We start from the raw sequence: 19,266 nt of genomic DNA, 5'->3' as shown, positions 1-19,266 counted from the left end.
AATATTTATTATATAATAATATATATATATTTCTTATGTATAATATATATAATATAATATATATATTATACATTACAATGCTGGGAAACATCTCTCTCTCTCTGTCTCTCTCTCTCTCTCTCTCTCTCTCTCTCTCTCTCTCTCTCTCCATCCATCCATCCAACAGACAACCAATAAATGAAGTCATTGACACGTTAAAGCAAACATAATAGGGGCATGGGGCGGAAAATGTAAAAACCATAAAATCCAGTAACCAGGTCACTTAAAATGGGTAAAGTGTGTGTTCAGAAGCTTAATAGCAGAAAGGAAAAAGGACTTAGAGAATCGATTTGTTTTTGTTTTCTTTCCTTTTTTAGCCTGCTGTTTCTCTGCTGTGCCCAAGTCATTCTGCTGAACTCCAATAATCTTGATGCACACTTTAACTATGCTATTAAGACTGCTCTTGTTTTTCACAGACAACCCATTAAACCAGCAGATAAAAGAAAAGGTTAAATGGTCAATAGTCGATGCTAGATGGTTACCCAAGATTTGTGAAACTCCAGTTGAAAATGGTTAAGGCATTGAATTGAAGACAATCTGTTGTTGAATTGGCAGAGACATGAATGGTTGGGTTAGGATAGGTCGTCAGGCAGAAAGTCTCAAATCCAGGGTTTCCATCTGGAACAAGTGGAAACCTGAGGGACTGAAGTGAATGTGGAAGGGCCTTAAACATGCATTCTTTCTACTGGCAAATATTAGTTCAGTCCCCACTGACAAAACTGTACACATCTTAACCCATAAGAACCCAGACCCAGTAATCCTTAAAGGTAAATTCTGGGGGGTATACCACAGAGCAAGTGGACCACAAAGAACACATTTATGATGTTTTAAAAAAAATACTACCCCTAAATGTCAAACATTTAGGGGTAGTAAGCGACATTGGGCGCTTATGGTATTTATGTTTATGATATTTCTTATTTTTAAATTGATTAACTAGACACATTTTCTGCTTACAGAGACACACATTTTACTTTTTCTCTGCATCTCCACAACATATATCAAAAGTGTGACATTAATAATGCTGTTTAACAACAAATTATTTTTCAGATTTGTTTTTAAGTAACAAAATAATAATAAATCAATAATAAATAAATAAATATATATAACACTGCCTCATTGGATGGCTTCTTAACAAGCTACTGTAGCTGTAGAACACTGAAAAACACACTTATGTACTTGAACATTACATACATGAACATTACTAGAACATTTAAAATGTTTGTGACACCCGTGTCACCGTGGGTTCTTATGGGTTAAAATGACTATATTATAAAGACAAAATAAAAAACATGAAGTAATCTGTCACAGTGCAACTATAATATAATTGCACATTATCTCAAATGTGACCTGGTTTGCATATAGGTTTTTTTTAATTTTTCAATTTAAAGGATTGGTGCAAAAAGTCAGCTGGTCCCGCAAAGAAAACCGACCCACCACCCTCTAGTTTAAACGGGACCTAGGCAGAATGTGCTGTTTTCTTTGAGCCCACTAGGTGGCGCCCTTCTCTCTCTAGCTACATTTAAAGGTGTTTAAAAGACACAACCAGTGACCTAAATGTGAACTAAATCATATGTTTAAAATCAAAGCACAGAACTGAAACCTGGTAACTCCTGTATTTACTGACAGCTCATTGAAAACAAACATGAACTCTAGAAAACAACGAAATGTGAGTCATCATGATGCTGTTTGTTTACATCTGCAGCCTTATGTTGTCAGCAAAGCAGATCTTTGTATTTTTTAATTATGAAAAACAAAATATAAGCTTAAGATCTTTCATTTTTGGGGGATGAATTAGCTTTTAGCGCTTGAAAATTAAAACAGACATGTTATTAACATGGATCATAATCAGCCATTCACACCTTTTATTTAAGTCCTCACACTGATGACAGGATAAAAAGCATCTCGCTGTCTCTCCGTACCTTCTACTGTCAACTCACACTACCGGTTAGACAAATCTGCCTTCAAAATAAAGGTAGGCCAAAATTAGGCGCGTATTAGAACATTTACATCAAAATCAATATTTAGTGGAATAGCTGTAAAAAATATGACATGTACAGATAGCCTTATGTTATTGACAATTTAAAGTAAAAAGTATGACTAGACATGAGAAAGAAAGTCCTCTGAGTGTTTTTTTAGTTTAGTTATTCAGGTAACTGCCATTTTATTTTCTGTCAATTACATTTTTCCACATCAAGGTCTGATTGTCTTTTTTTAAATCAACCAATTGAAAAGTGAATTATGCTAGTTTACAAAACAAACAGGCTATTATCATATGTCCTCATTTTTTGTTTTCTTTTGTACTTTTTGAATAAAAACACCTTTTTTATCACTACGTTTCTAATGCACAAGGTCATTGACACGTGTGTAAACTTGATGTAATAATACAAAAACTATTTTTCTTTATAAAGTATGAAAGAATAAATGGATAGAATGATCTGTTGTTGTAATAAAAAAAAAGTTATTCAAACACACAGCCACCATGAAATAACATGGGAAATGAATGCTGGTCATTTTGGACCCATGTTGTGTGCATCAACAATATATATACTTGTTTACTTAACGTATCTATGCATGTATTTATTTATTCATTCATTTAACCCTTTATCGGGTGAAGAACTATATTTGGTAACTTCAGTGGATATTCAAAATGGGGCGTAATATTTCAAGATTCACCTCTTTAAATCCCATAAATCTGCACATTTTTTTCTCATAGATTTGCCACTTACAGCCAAGTACAGCAGTCCGACACAATCAAAAGGTACATTACAATTAAATTGAAAATAATAATAATAATAATAATAATAATAATAATAATAATGAAATAAATAGAAAAAAAAGAAAAATAGGGAAAATTAAAATAATAAAAATCATAAAAAAGGACCAGGCGACGACCCCCCACCCCCCCAACTTGGATCTCTATAAAACTCTTACAGGACATGAGAGACCATGTTCAAGAAATGCAAATAAAAAATATCAATTACAGCAATTCCTTGATCTTATCTGCCATTGTTTGCCATGCTAGAATAGTATCAGCTCCAGCACCGTGCATTCTTGCCACTGAAAGCTCCATATTTATTATGTCAATGCATGTGTTAATCCAATGGGGTTTGGTAAGTGTATGTGGAGGTTTCCAGCGTAAAGCCAGTATCTTTTTGGCAGCAGTGATGCCCGTTAGGAGAATACGTCTTTTCCAGCATGTCAATTGTAATGAGGTGGTATGAATTTCGTTTTTTTTTTTTTTTTTTAAGTATTTCAATTTCAAGGGGTTGCTGTCTGCCATACGAGCCTTTATTTTGAAATTTCCAGTCGGAAGTAATACAACATTTGACTTGACTGAAGTTCATGTCTTTTATCCTCGGCCCCTCCTCCAGCAGAGCAGCGTGTGTTCCTCAGCTGGTCCTGCCCTGGTGCAGAGGGAGCGGAGCGGGGACTACGTACCGCCTCCGCCCGCAGCCACGGACACGGGCCGGGGATGGCGTCGCTCGGCGTGGGGCTGCATCTCATCCGTAAGCGGGGAGCGGGCAGGAGCGCCGCGGTGGAGAGGAGGAACCTGCTGACGGTGTGCAGGTGGGAAACCCCTCTCTTCTTTTATCTTGTGACAGGAAGGATGAACCAGGAGGCAGATCTCTGCACTGATAATAATATCTCAGGCATTTGTTTGAGGTTAGCTTAAACTGCAACCCTGGACTCCATCTATATTTAAAAACATGACTTCATATGCACCCAGAAGAAAGTCATCCTCTGTCCGCAGGGTGAGATGCATTCAAATATTATTTAAAAAATATTAAAATATGCATCTGGCTGACCACAGGTAAATGCTTTCATCATGTGTTTTGGCACATTAGGTAAATGCATTTCTCATTCTCTCACACCACACATTCACGCCCACCACAGACAGCTTCCATTAGACATTAATGCAATCACATTTCACTTTTAATTACCCTCATAATCAGGATTAAACTCAGGATTTTTGAAATACTCAAGTCAGCAGCCCAAATTCTTCCATCACAATCCCACCTCAGTAAAAATATTGGATTAGCCACCAATGTAATGTAATGTAATTTCCCTTAGTGATGGTTTAAAGACACTTTTAGACTCTCCTCCACACTGCCAGGAATATAATTAAAGTAGATAAGTGTTTTTTTTAGTTTTAATTTTATAGCCTGAAACTCAAATATAAAGATATTGAGTCTAGAAAGCGTTTGTTGAATATAGTCTAGGACAGTAGTTCTCAACCTTTTTGAGTCGCGACCCCCAATTTAACATGCATGTTTTCCGCGACCCCCACTCACTGAACAGAATCTCACATGCACAGTTCAGATCACCCGAAAAAGACAGAAAATGATCAAAAAAAGACAGAAAATGACCAACAAAAGACACAAAATGACCAAAAAATGAAATAAAATGACAAAAAAAGACACAAATTGACCACAAAATGATTAAAAAAAGACACAAAATGACCAAAAAAGACACAAAGACACAAAATGACAAACAAAAACCCCCACAAAATGACCAAAAAAAGACATTAAGTGACCAAAAAGACTAAAACACATGAACACTTTAACACAGTGGAGATAGAGCTGACTTCCAAAATGATTTGGCAACCCCCAGAAATCATCTCGCGACCCCAATTGGGGTCCGACCCCAAGGTTGAGAATAGCTGGTCTAGGAAATAGTGGACATTTCATTCATTCAGTCCTTTGTGCATTCATGAATGATAGGCTGGTTGATAAATATGGAGCATGGTCGACAGATGAATAGATGGATGCTGATGTGCACACACATGTCGGCTGCCTGTTTCTCCTCCTCTCCCTGTCAGATGAGGTAAAAGGCGCTCTGAGTATTGATCTGTGTTCCTCTCAGAGCTGCTGGCAGATGTCAGCTGCTGACTGACAGTCCCAGTGGTGCGTTTGACACAAAGGAGCAGAAAAGGTCAGAGAAAAGAGAAGATATGGAGGCGTTTTTTTCCTTCCCATTCTTTATTTTGGCACCAAGAAAGTGTAACAGAGAAAACTAACTGATCGTGTGACACCTGCTCCAGCTGCTGTTTTCAAAAAGTCTAATTTTCAGGTTTCGGGATGGTTTCAGGTGCGTTTGTGCTTCCTCTATTAACGCCTGAATCAGATGTAAAGGGAGTAATTAGACGCAGGTGCTCCTGGCTGACCACTCTGCTCCGTTCTCCTTCTCTTTCTGCCTCCGCACCAGACATCAACTTGCTAATTAGCTCAGGCGGAGGAGGGAAAATGAATGAGATAAGTGATGGCAGATTGGCAAAATGAATGAACCAAAGATGAAATATTAGTGGAAGTAAAGAAATAAGGATCGAAACAGAGAAAATTAACCGCTTCTATCCATCTTCCCTATTTGAACTCATCTTCCACACTGTGAGACAGCTCAATAGAGCTGAAATGTTTTCGGATGAACTGACTGACAGATTGGTGAATCATCTCAGTCATTTTTTCAAACCAGTATGCCAAATATTCTCTGGTTACAGCCTCTCAGAAGTGAAAATTTGATGCTTTTATTTGTTTTTTATGCCAGTAAACTTTATATTTTCAGTTTTTTGACTGTTGGTCAGACCAAAAAAATATAAGCCTTCATTATTTTATACTATTTTTCTGACTTTATGGACAAAATTAGGAATCAAGCATATCAGCAATCAATAATTTGCAGCCTTAGTAACATATGTGGTATAATCTATATTGGCTTGTTGCAACTTTTTATTTAAAGATTTAGAACGAAATTCAGTCTGTAGGCACAGTCACACATGAAATGAACATATTCGCCTTCCATTCAAGGCTGAAGAGGGGACTTTGCTTTCAGTGGCAAAGTAAGTTTTGCATCTTTGCATCATGGAGTTCAACATTAGTGAACTTTGACCGGCAAACTTACAGCCTCAACAAACAGCAAATAAGTGTGTGTGGTTCACCCCACTTGGCTGTAGTTTTCTTATTGAGACAACACCAGAAAGTTTTTCACTTCTCTTTGGTAAACATTTTCTCGCTGCAAAGCCGACAACTGCAACACCTCAAACAGACTGCAAACTTCTTTCAGTGTGTGTTACATCCTGCACTGCCCACATTCAGCACGAGAGTCGTCTGGGCATGCAGTAGTCCCTGGCCTGCATTCGTGGATGTGTGACCGTAGCCTGATGGCCTGCACACAGCTCCTATATGACAAATCAAATCAATCAAAATTACTTTATTTATCCCAAAGGGGAAATTCAGTTAGTCTGTTAGCTCTGTTAGAATGAGACAGCCTGATGGCGTTAGGAGAGAAGGATCTTTTGAATCTCTCCGTCCTGCAACGGAGAGAGAGGAGCCGTCCACTGCTGTTTTTTTGGTCCATAAAGGTTTTGGTTAGCGGATGATCCGGGTATTTCAAGATGTTCTCCAACATGTTGACAGGTCATCTCTCCACCACCTCCTCCAGTGTGTCCAACCTGGCTCCAACCACAGAACCAGCTCTTTAGACCAGTCTGATCATCTCTGTGTGTGATGCTGCCTCCCCAGCAGACTGCCGCATAAAACAACACACTACCACCACAGACTGATAAAACATCTGCAGCATCTTACTGCAGATGTCCAGAGATCTGAGCTTCAAGAAGAAAAAGAGGCGGCACTGGCTCTTTTTTGGACGTGAACATGGGGAGGGTCAGCAGTTCCAAAAGGAGGGATTCACATATGTACACATGACTGGCCCGGCTACCAAAACAAAGAACAGAAAGCTGGCACGTCAATCTCTGCTCAGGACCCCTTTAGTCCACTGTGTCTTTATGTAACAAATAGAACATTGAGTGTAGTATTTTCCACGTAACTTCTGGATGTCTCCTTTTGGTTAAAGATAAATGGGGTGCACTTATATCTTATAGCTTTTATCCAAAGTGCTTTACACTACACACTGCGCTCATTCACCCATTCACACACACATTCATACTGGTGGCCGAGGTGACTGGTGCCACCTGCCACCATTGGGAATTCATCAACCTGGTCTCACAGAAATCCGTGGAATAGCCACGGAATCGATCAAATTTCCGTGAAACTGACACGGATTTCGCTACAATGCAAGTTAATGACAGTCATATCCCGTGGCTATTGGTTTGTTCCAAGTCACATGACTTTCAAGGTCCCATCGGTCAGAACAAAAAACATGGCGGACAGTTCTCTCATTTTTAGTGAAAAATCAATATTTTGACTTAGTTTCTGCATAAAAATGGATTTTGATCACATTTCTAGCGAGAAATATATGTTTTATTTTCTAAATATTCACTCCGTGAATGTACATAATCACTTTGTATGTTGGAATAGCCACGGGATATGACTGTCATTAACTTGCATTGTAGCGAAATCCGCGTCAGTTTCACGGAAATTTGAGCGATTCCGTGGCTATTCCACGGATTTTGAGTTAAGCGAAATCCGTGGCTATTTCACGGATTTCTGTGAGATCATGTTGGAATTCATTCACACACCGATGAACGCAGCATCGGGAGCAATTTGGGGTTCAGTATCTTGGATCAGATACTTCGACATGTAGGCTGCCATGGTCGGGAAACGAACCGCCAACGTTCCGATTGGAAGACGACCGCTCTACCAACCGAGCCACAGCCGCCCTTTTGTATAATTATGCCTGTTTTACAATACATCCTTGGAAACCTGTGGATCCTCACTAGGATTCAAAGTTCCCAGAGTTTTCTGCACAGCGTGAGGTTGTATCGACTGGTGCAGTGGCAGGCGGCTGCTTGTTAGGGGGTCTAAGCTTTGACTAAGGTGTAGATCTCTGCTGGGAGTGAGTGAGAGGAAAGCAAGAAGACTCTGTTGCAGCTGCCAGCTGAGCTACACACCTGTTATTGAAAAGATGCCAGTTGTTGTTGTTGTTTTTTTTTTTTTTAAATCTACTAATCTGTTATCCAGTCCAAAACACCTTTTCTTTCTCCAGATATCAGATCGTGAGTTTTCAGCCAAATAAGCTTCTTAAGTTGTTTGTGATGCTGTGATAAATGTCACTCTGTCTCTTTAAGCCTTCTCTGCTGAAATCGACACTTCTTTTTAATGTTCACTCAATCAGCTTTTCCTTCATGTCTGGTGCACTCAGCCTTCTGTTAGACAGGCTGGAGAACCTAAATAACCTTACAGCTGATTTTGTTGATGCACTCTTAGTTTGCCAGACCTATTTCAATAGAGGTTTATTTTTTACTGAAGACATTTTGACATGTCACGGCAGAAAAGGAAGGCTGTAATCAATAATAACAACAACTGCAATCAATGTAGCTTTCTAGTTTTAAGGCCCTACACTTTGGTGCTTATTTAGAGACTTGAATAGAACAAAGCTAGAGTTAGTGGCTTTTCTACAATGACAAGTCATTGTATCAGCTTTGAACAAGATTTAATAATGCTTTGATAATTGATAAAGCCACTCTGAATGACTTTGGTTAATCTGAACTAATCCTTTAAAACACCAAAGTCACATAATAACTCAAACAAACTAAACAATGGAGGCAGCAGTAGAGTAGCAACTCCTGCCTTCTGAAAGGTAAAATTACTGTTTTTGTCAACGGAGTCTGGTGGCTTTGACGAGAGCACAGATAACGGCTTCAGTTTACCTTCAGAAAGGGTTGTTAGACAGGAAGGTACAGCAGTTAAAATGTTATAGCCTAGACTAAATGTTTCATCAGACTGTCCCTTTAAGACCCACTTCTTTCTATTTACCCTGCAAACCTGCACAAGTGTTTTTACTTACTGTGGCTCATTAGACCTCTTCTGGGCAGGGCTGTGCTGGGAATTTGCTGGAGTCATCAAATTCAAAGCACTAATAGAGAACAGAGGGTGTTCATCCTTCATCATTTCATCACAGGGATAAAAATATCAAAAGCACTGCTTCAGTGGCTTTGAGGTTTCATAAAGAATAGGAGGACATGTTTTTTTCTAGACTGAGAGAAGAGTGCTTTCTGAGAGGCCGTGTGCTGTTACCTACCCAAGCACACAGTTTTCTGAATGAAATGTGATTGATTGATTGATTTTTCGGGTGGAAAACAAGCAGTCTGTACACAATTTTATCTAAATTTTCACACCTCTGCTTCTCCTTCTGTGACACGTCAGAATGTCTTCAGCAAGAAATAATCTATACAGTCGAAAAACTTTAAACTCTAATGGTGTCCTGTGTGTTGGTGTTTAAAATATAAGTTTAAAAAAAATATTATATTATTGGTTTTTAGCATAGAAAGAACAGTACGGTCATATATTGATATTTGTGAAAAAAATAATAGAGAACATTTTTTTTTATATGGATGTATTAATAAAAAGCTTGTTTTATTTATCATGAATAAAATGTACATTTCCCTCAGAAATCACATCACAAGTCCATCATGTCATTTTTTCGTAACGTCCCTCATTCATAAGCAGAGCAGTGACATTTCATTCACCTTTATTTTCTGAAAGGGAATGTCGATTATGTTGTCCATCGCTTAGCAACAGAGGCCTCCAACGACTTCAACCACCTTAATAACCCCACAGTACTGTGTGCCTGATTTCTCCTGTTGAAAACCTCACGAGTCACATTTGAAGTTATAACAGCTGTGAGTGTGATCAATCAATCAATCAGACTTTATTTGTATAGCACTTTTCATACAAGCGATATGCAACACAAAGCGCTTTACATAAAAAAGAAAGGACAAAATAAAATAATGATAATAAAAAGATAACAAAACATAGAAACAAACACCCTCCCCCCCCCCCAACCTATTAAAATCTCAGACTCTCTGAGCCGAAAGACACTTCATCAAATGGAGAGATCAATCAATGACACATCTATCGGCACTTTTAAAAGCCCACCTTCATAGAATAAGCCTCTTAATTATTAATATAATGGTGAAATTGTTCTTATTTTGTCTCACAGTTATTTAAGTATTTGTTTTGGCACTTTGGTCAGCATCAGTTTTTTTTAAAAGATATTTTTTGCGCATTTTGTAGCTTTATTGACAGTAGAGATATTTAGAGTGAAAGGGGAAGACAGGCTCCATCCAACATTATTAGATAAATATGTATCTGAGAAAAAAAACAAAATTACACAAGTAAAACACCAAATAAGAAATTATGAAATAAAATAGTGATAATCCTAATCCATAATCCATAATCCTAATAATTACATTATGAGGATTCATATATATATATTCTGCTGCAGGTGCACCTGAAGTTTAATCTCATGCACTCATTTGTGATCTGCAGCAGCATATAGCGAAAGTGTTTTACTGTTACAGTTTATTTTAGGGTATGTCACATTTTATTTTTGCACATTGAATGTTTAAAAATGAACTACTGAGCCGATAAGTGCAATAAATTCGACACAGAGAGGAGACGTCAGTCTACATTTCAGTGGAGAGCAGGGTTGTCTGAAAATGATTATGCCTGATATGTGATTAAAATCTGCCTTTTATTTTTGGAAATAAGATGAAATCTATCAGTTTTCATCTTTTTGCACAGGAAGTATGCAGTCTGTGGTCACCCTGCTGCTAAGCAACGAGATAGAAAAAGATGAAGTCAGATTATTTAGCTGCCGTTAAGGACTGCACACAATTTGGCAGAATCTGCACAACACACACACACACACACACCACACATTACAGCCTCGTTCATTAACTCTCCTTCCTGTCTAATTAGTCGAAAGCAGATTAGGCCGAGTCGTACGGGGCACATGACTGTTACAGTGGGCGGCACATTATGACTGTTTTCATCACGGGATATTAATCACAGCCTCATAATAACCATGGAGGCCAGATGTGTTTATTTTCTGTGTCGTGTAATTAATGACAAGTTCAAAATAAGAAAATGAACAGTTTGTTTGTGTTGTGTCCATTACGACTCTTCTGTTTTGGTTGTTTGTTTGTTTGTGATGTTCATTTGGTAAAATGTGCATTAGCAGTCGGAGTGTGTCTTCATCATCATTCAGTCTGGGATCTGACAGCAGCAAATAAACTGTTTTGTCATTGTGGCATTGTGATGTCAGTGCAGAGAAATGGGAATAGAAATCTTGCATATTTAAAGGGACACTTGCTTCCATAAAGTTTGGGGACACAGAAAAGACAGCAGGGACCAAAATTTCCTCACTTTTTTAGAATGTTTAACTCTGGGCAACCTCCAATCAATATCGGATATGTTGCGTTCACATTACAGCGTTTGTTTTGACTATTGCTATTTTTTTGTTTTTTTTTGTTTTGATTATTCTCATTGGATGTATTTGTTTTTGTGTTTGCTTTGTTGTGTTACTCGCACATGTTCGAAATAAAAGCTGAACTAGAACTAGAACTAGAATATCAAGATTAAACATTTTACCTCATTTACGATTAATGAACGATTATTTTGTTTTTGTTTTTTTGCCCCCAAAGTTCACTGACATGGTCTCTACTGTCAATATGCTCAACTATTAAAGCTGGGATGTTGTTTTTCTATTGAAAGAGTGCATATCTTTGTGATTAAAACCCAAGGAAACACATATGGATTACTTATTTTGTGGTAATTAATTGAATATTTTTCTAATGGAAATCAAAGCATAGATTGAAATGAAAATGTCACATTTTAGTTTTTAAGTATAAATCAACTTCTCTAAAACAGTAGAAAATATATAACTTATATTTCTTGCAAACAGTTTTCCCACAGTGTTTACATTTGACTTCTTTTTGTTCTGTGTTGTCTTCCCGGAAGCCCAAATGTTGTTTGTCAGTTTCAATTAATTTACGATTAATTGCCCAGCACTATGTTTAACAAAAATGCTGGATCCTACAATTCCCACAACTGGGGAATGCCTGTTAGTGGGGGAAACCAGTTGTTTAGCTTTAGGTATTGCTGCTTGCATCATGTTTGGAAATGTACCTGTTCAGAGTGGGCAGACTGCTAGTTTCCCGGTAGCGCCACTTGCAGCATTCTTGAGAAGAGCTCATCCGATAAGCTTAAAACTTAAAACTTAACACTTTACTCCCTCAGGCAACAGGCGCACCAAGTGTGAAGCTGTTTCTATGAACGCTTGTTGAGATATGCAAATAACAGTCAAAGACGGACAGATATTCCTTCCTTATACTGCAAATTATTTGGTTCTTACCAAGATAAAAAAAAACGTAGATTTAGAAGTGTTCGATAATTTATCTTGTTTTAAGTATTCATTTCTTACTTTAAGTGTTCCACATGCTTATTTCTGGATTTAACAATCTTAATTCAAGAAATCTTGTCAAGTGAAATTATCTTTTACATGCAGCAAGATAATTTCCCTCAGCTTTCGTGTTTTTATCTTGTTTTTTGTGGCCCCGTTTACACCAGGACGCTTACGGGTAAAAACGACAAAATATTTCATCAGAAGTGCCTTTCGTTTAGACGGTGACGGAGTTTTTGGGGCTTAAAAACGCAAAAATCTGAAACCACCCTCCAAAGTGGAAAAGTTAAATCCTCTCCTCCGTAGCGTGTCGTCTACACTGACAAGACACAAAACTCTGATCTGATCTGCTCACGTCACGTATGTGTGTACGTCACATACATGCTCCAGTACAGGAAATAAAGAAACGTGGATTATTTCCATGGTGGGACCTTCAAGCTGCTCTGGCAGCTCTAATAAACTTACAGGAGTCTTTCCACCAAATGTACAGGACATGTACAGATAGTATTAGTGAACAGAGAAGGATCTGGAATTACCTCCATCACATTTTGGTTTGGCTTTGGACGAGACCTGGGAGATCTAGTGATGGTGGAGAACTTTGTGGAAGGAGTAGCTGATGAAAATGTGTGGCGTGAAAACATCCGCATGCCCAAAGATGCTCTTATCGCTTTAAGTGATGCCGCCTGGCTGCATACAATCAAATTTCACACACTTTTGCGTCACCGTATGCAGCAGATTTCCTCCCGAAAATGCTAAACGAGGAATAAAAAGTGAAGACGCGACGCCACTTTTGCGTCTTCTGTTCAGACCGTCCTCGTGTAAACGTAGCCTTAGACACACCTTTTTGCAGTGTAATAGTTAGATATTGCTGCTACAGTGCCAACTATTGGCAAAATGGCACCAAATTTGTCACAGTTACTCGGACATCATATCTACACACATCCACCAAATGTGGTTACAATAGCACGAAGCATTCAGGAGATGTGACATTGCAAAGAACATCAAAAATATAAAGAAAAGCACGTCTGTGGGTCCCCAGCAACAGTAGACTGGGTAAAAGACACACTCACTCACACACAGAGGTTCCTTGCTTTACAGTTACATGCAAACAGTAGCATCTCTTCATTAGACTCCTTCCTGCCAATGTTGACCTTTTAGCTACAGGCCCACTCATCAATTTTAATACTCGTGTGTGTGTGTCTTCTGTTGTGTTCAGGTTTTCAGTGAAGACTCTGTTGGACCGTTCCTGTTTTGAGACGATAGATGACACATCTCCAGAGTTCGTTAACTTTGTCTCCATCCTGGAGCACATCCTCAGTCATCGACTCAAAGGTAAAAACTAGGGGTGTGCATTGGCACTGCCCTCACAATTCGATTCGATTACGATTCACCAGGTAACGATTCGATTCAGTTCGATTCTACGATGCATTGCGATGCATCACAATTATACTGCACACAAGGGACATTTTTCGTCAGTCATGAGGCAATACAAGCAGTCAGATAGGCCTAATAACAATAGATTTTATTGGCTATATTTTGAAAAGATGGCAAAATGCCTGAGTTCATCTAAAAGTAAGGAAAGAGAAATGCCTCCTCCCTGCCATAAAAAAGGAACCTGCTGAGGTGAAATTTACATCAGCTAAATGTCGACCCCTTGTCCCTGAGGTAGGGAAGACGTTTGCGCTAGTTTTCATGACGCAAAAATGTAACGTTAAAGAGTCGACTTTCAATAGGCAAATACAATGGTAATTACCTATCAATAGTACTTTCTATAAAAACGTAAATGTTAAGTTCTGTCTAATACTACCACATACTTCAGTCACAACATATCAAAACAGCTTGTCCCGCTAGCTTACCTGTGCTGCGCATCAACACATGGCTCATTTGAATATTCAAATGATCAAACAAGGCTAGAGTGTGAAATTCCCACCCTGTCCCCCACAACTTTCCACTGGAGGCCAGGAAATAAACATAATCGATTATGGCACTTTGCGGCATCAATGCTGAATCGTGCATGCCCCGCATTTCGATGCATGGCCGAATCGATTATTGTTGACACCACTAGTAAAAACCTTAAGCAATCATCCACATGCATGTGGTTAACCGATAAACATGTGTGTAATATTTTAACTGCAGAATGTAACATTATTCTTGATATTTGAGAGAGAAAGAGAGCGGTGATATGTGACGATGGTCCTCAGCTGGGAACAAGAAGCAGACAACTGTCTTTGTATCATCGACCCATAGGGAAAAGGAGAATATGGAAAAATATGCAAAATTATAATGTGAAATTGAAGTGACTCATTGGTTTAAATCACAAGTGAAGGAGGTGATGAGCATCTCGTTTCCTTTTATTGAGATTGTTTTATGGAAATATTCTCAGTATTGAGAAATAGGAACCCCAGTATGCAGAAATGTTCAAATAAAATAGGCAAAATAGCACATTTGTACTGCGTAAGAAAATCTGTATCATTTTTACCACAAACTGCATGAGATTATTAACAAGATATCTTGAGGTCAGAGGTCAAGGAACCCCTTTTAACCCTTTGATGCACAACATATGGACAACACTTCTAATGCACAACAATGGGTCAAAAATGACTAATTCATCCAAATTTGATTTAAAACTAAATGACCTAATACTATAATGATAGTAATTTGTTTCAAATAGTTACTTTCCACACTCATATATTTAATATATTTAACATGTTTATGTATCATTTTGTCACATACAGTGTATCTGGAAGGTTTTCACAGCGCTTCACTTTTTCCACATTTTTTATGTTTCAGCCTTATTCCAAAATGTATTAAATTCATTTTTCCTTAAAATTATACACACAAGACCCCCATAATGAAATTTTTGACCCATGTTGTGCATTAGAAGCGTATTGATACAAAAAGGGTTTTTATTCAAAAAGTAAGAAATGACCAAAAACAAATTGATTGAGGAAAACCTGGAATACTGAATGATGAAATTAATTTATTGCAAAAATATAGAAAGTTAAAACCTCAGTCGGGTCACTTTAGACCCATGTTGTGCATCAAAGGGTTAAAGTGGCCATGCCAGTTTTTTCCCTCACCAAAATTTAGCCGAATGTTGGAGTGTTTCTATCCTATCAGACAAAATGTCATGAATGGTTTATACGATTGGAAGCTTTAGATAATCCAATTTCATGACACTGGTTTCTCCACAAAGCTTTAAAATTGAGTCTGCCACAGCCTGTGAAAGACATTATGTGGGCCGACAGTGTTTAAACAATACCAACCTGTGAAAGACCAATATTTAAGGTCTTTTTCTCCAGAAAGTTGGACTCTTTTCTTTACATTACCCCTAACAGTCACTAACTGATTTCAGTTTTTTTTTTTTTTCAATTCAATATAGTTTCTGGGTAAAAAAAAGGCCTTTGATTACAAACCTGCTGTGCATCTTTGAAATTACAAGTATTATAAATGCAGTTTAAAGCATTTTATTATATTTATTATATCTTATTTTTCTGTCTCTTTTCTCTCTCAGGTCAGACAACGTGGTTTGGCTATGAGAGTCCTCGGAGTTTCTGGGATTACTTAAAAGCTGCCTGCAGTAAAGTCCCTCATAATTGCATCCGGAGCATCGAGAGCATGGAGAACGTGCGATCATCGAGAGCTAAAGTGAGGATAAAAACTGTCTTGGGATCAGATTTAATTACCCGAGGTAGGAGGGAAGAAAATAACTTGAATCTCCAAAGCATTCCATAAAAGAGTCATGTTTAATTTAGCGCAAAATTTAAAGATATAATTAATGAGTTTGACTCTACATCTTCTAGTGTGAGTCCAGGCGTATTCTGACCAAGGTTATTATAGTTAACGGAAACAAAATAACGAAAATTAGAATTGAAAAAACATTTTCGTTAATTGAAATAAAAATAAAAATGAGAGTTTTTTAAAAAACGATAACTAACTGAAACTGTATTTTGTGGTTACAAAACTAACTAAAACTAACTAAAATTATAGTGAAAATGTCCTTAGTTTTCATTTTTGTCAACTTTTTTCATTCATAATTCAGTGTTTCTATTTGAACATGCAACACATGGTGAATATGTTTACTGAGACTGGGATGTTTACACTCGAACCAAAATTCAAAACACCCAGAACTGTAAGAGTTAATAACCTTATTGGGGCTGAGATGATAAACCAAAGGAAATAAAGGAAACATTTATTATGACCTCTTTGAATCTCGCACCCAACATATAGTCCATTTCAAAAAAACTAAAACTAACACTAAAACTAATAAAAACTAAACTAAAACTAAGCATTTTCAAAAAATAAAAACTAAACTAAAACTAGAAAACTCACTCTAAGAACTAACTAAAACTAACTGAATTTGAAAACAAAAATTCACAACGAAATTAAAACTAAAACTAATGAAAAATCCAAAACTATTATAACCTTGATTCTGACCAACAGCTCACACAGACTGCACAATCAGGCGTTTGTTATTTTAGTTTACTTTGGATTATCCCTCAAAAAAAAAAAAAAAAAAGAACAAAGGGGACAAAAAAAAAAAGTCCCCTTTGAACACTCATGCCCATAAAACGTGACTCAGTCTCACCCTGTGGGTAAAAGAACAAACAATTGAAGCTAATATTGATCTGCGATCAGGCTGAAGGTGGGAACACTCACACTCTCTCAGGTCATGAACTCTATAAGCTCACTGTTACTGCTTCTCTCTGTGCAGGGCCGGGCGTGGATCAGAGTGGTCCTGATGGAGAAAAGATTATCAGAATACATCTCATCTGCACTGAGGGACCTCAAAACCACCAGGTCTTAATGTTGTGCTCATACACTGTACATTGACTCTATACTGACTATAACTTACAGTTATAGATGTTTAATCAAATCAGGTGCATTCAGAAAGGATCTCTCTGCATGCTGCAGGATCATTTAGATTTAGATCAAACACATTTTAGTCCAGGGGACACATACATCCTGATTTAATGTCAAGTCAGGTGAACCAGTAAACATGTCATAACTTACACTGTAAAAAATGTTTGTAGAAATAACAGTAAAACACTGTCAAATACATCAGAAATAGGGCGTAAATAGACACTAGACATTTTTAATTACCGTAAATCAAAGAATAGCATAAAACACACAGTTTTGCTGTAAAATATAACATTTTCATGCAAAATTTATGGAGATATTCCATGATGTGTGAATGAATGACACAATTACCCTAAAAATAACAGGAATATTCAGTCTAAATTACAGTTTTTGCTGATTAAATTTACAGTGGAAAACCCACTCACTGTAATTTTTATGGTGAAGTTCTGGCAACCACAGCTGCCGGAATTTTACGGTAAATTAAACAGATTATTTTTTACAGTGTAACTATAAATGACATCCTCTAAATGTTTGACCTTTTCTTTAGTATAAAAAAGCAGGAGTTTTTTGGAGCTGAAGCTTATGCTTCTTTATGATTTGAAAAACCTGTTGAGATCGAGATGTTCTTTAACTTTTCTATAAATTTCCACTTCTGTGTATTAATGTTGGCATCACCACTACAACTAAAGAAGAAGCTACTGAGGAAGCAGGTTAAGGTCTCCTGCCTTACAAACCATTTACAAATCAAAGGTTTTGTCAGTTCCTTCAAAATAAGGTTCTAGTAATATTGTTTAAAGATGGAAGTGATTCAAATTATTTTGCACTGAAGCTGCCAATTGACATTTTTTTTGCACAATAATATTTTAAATATGACTGCAATAAATGTTCATTGTTATTTCAAAGAACTGTATCCTTGTTAGTGTAAAAAAGCCTCTTAACTTTTACTTTTCTTCTTTTTTGCGCTATAAAACCTGACACTCTGAGACACTTTTCTGTTGACAATATTTTCCATTGAGGCCTCCTGCTTGAACAGGATGCTAAACTTGACTGTGTTGTATCAAGTAGCCTTTTACCAAAGCAGCTCTGATCTGTAATGTCGTATCTGGATATCTCGACCTGGAGGAGTAGAATCAATAATGTGCGCAGAAATGTTGACGTATGTTGATTGTAGCATTCTGCACTGGTTACCTGACAAATACAGGATGGATATCAAGAGTCTTTTATTTGTTTTCAAGATGTAACCCCTGTACATTTCAGTAAATCTCTGCCCGTACTCAAGCTGGATCCCATCACCACCCCTTCCCCTGCCCCTCATACTTACAAGAATTAAATGGCTCCAAAGCCCTCCCTTTCAAGTGTGGTCCTTCGGAAGCTTAATTTCAAGGTCTACGTAGCCCTACGCCTTGGCCCGAGCCCTTAGCCTGAATGAGAATTGAGCCCTACTGCTCACACGAACGAGCAAAAAAAAGGCGGAGGAGGAAGGGTTCGGGGTAAGAGGTGGTAATGGGATTCAGCCTAACTCTAAGATCTTGGATCCTCACAACAATCTCTTTAACTGTTCTGTGATTGAGGTTGGCGGGAACGGGAACGTGCTTTTGCAGTCCCAGCTCCAAAGCTTTGGAAGAGCCTTCCACCTCTGATCAAATGTTCCCCAACATTGACACTTGTTAAAACAAAACTCAAGGCATACATGTTTTAAATACCTTTTTCGCTCTTATTTTTGTTTTTTGTAATCTTTTATTTTGTTCTACATTCATTAGAAAAGTTTTAACAGTTTAAACAGTTAACTTGCCAATGCTATGTTGGTTTTAACTTGCTGTATAAATGAATTTGACTTGATTTGCCTGTAGGAGGTTTTACGAGGACGGAGCGATCATGCTGGGGGAGGAGGCGGGGCTGCTGGCCGACACACTCATCGGGCTCAACACCATTGACTTCAGGTAATAACCACGTTCTGCTGCTTCTCTTAGTTACTCTTCAGTGTTCTCTCCTCGTGTCAGTGTAAAGCTTTGTCTATATTAAATATGTCATCGTAAAAGTAACAATACCTTTCACACTGTTGAGGCTGATCCAAAAAGCTTTCACGTTATTAGAAAAGGAGAGCCTGGATGGAATAAGAATCTGCTCACCTTGACTGAAATAGAAATACCTTTTAGGTTAAATCATAAATAATATATAGGAGCTAGACAAGAACATTTAGTTCATCATTATGGTGCACATATAACCTCCAAA

At 37.6% G+C, this 19,266-nt stretch overlaps 1 protein-coding gene across 1 annotated transcript in view; it reads left to right on the top strand.

Annotated features, from left to right (window-relative positions):
• Nucleotides 1-3,318: 3,318 nt before the first annotated feature.
• Nucleotides 3,319-19,266, top strand: part of rundc3b (RUN domain containing 3b) — a 28,439-nt gene continuing 12,491 nt past the window's right edge. Inside the window, exons 1-5 of the mRNA XM_059339872.1 lie at nucleotides 3,319-3,606; nucleotides 13,391-13,506; nucleotides 15,689-15,822; nucleotides 16,889-16,974; nucleotides 18,885-18,974. Coding sequence (XP_059195855.1) covers nucleotides 3,512-3,606; nucleotides 13,391-13,506; nucleotides 15,689-15,822; nucleotides 16,889-16,974; nucleotides 18,885-18,974 — 521 coding nt within the window. The 5' untranslated portion in view covers nucleotides 3,319-3,511. The remainder of the gene's footprint in view (nucleotides 3,607-13,390; nucleotides 13,507-15,688; nucleotides 15,823-16,888; nucleotides 16,975-18,884; nucleotides 18,975-19,266) is intronic.

Source organism: Centropristis striata, chromosome 8, assembly GCF_030273125.1.
Source record: "Centropristis striata isolate RG_2023a ecotype Rhode Island chromosome 8, C.striata_1.0, whole genome shotgun sequence".
Lineage (NCBI taxonomy): Eukaryota > Metazoa > Chordata > Actinopteri > Perciformes > Serranidae > Centropristis > Centropristis striata.
The sequence above is the reverse complement of the archived record's forward strand: the minus strand, read 5'-3'. Positions and strand labels throughout refer to the sequence as shown.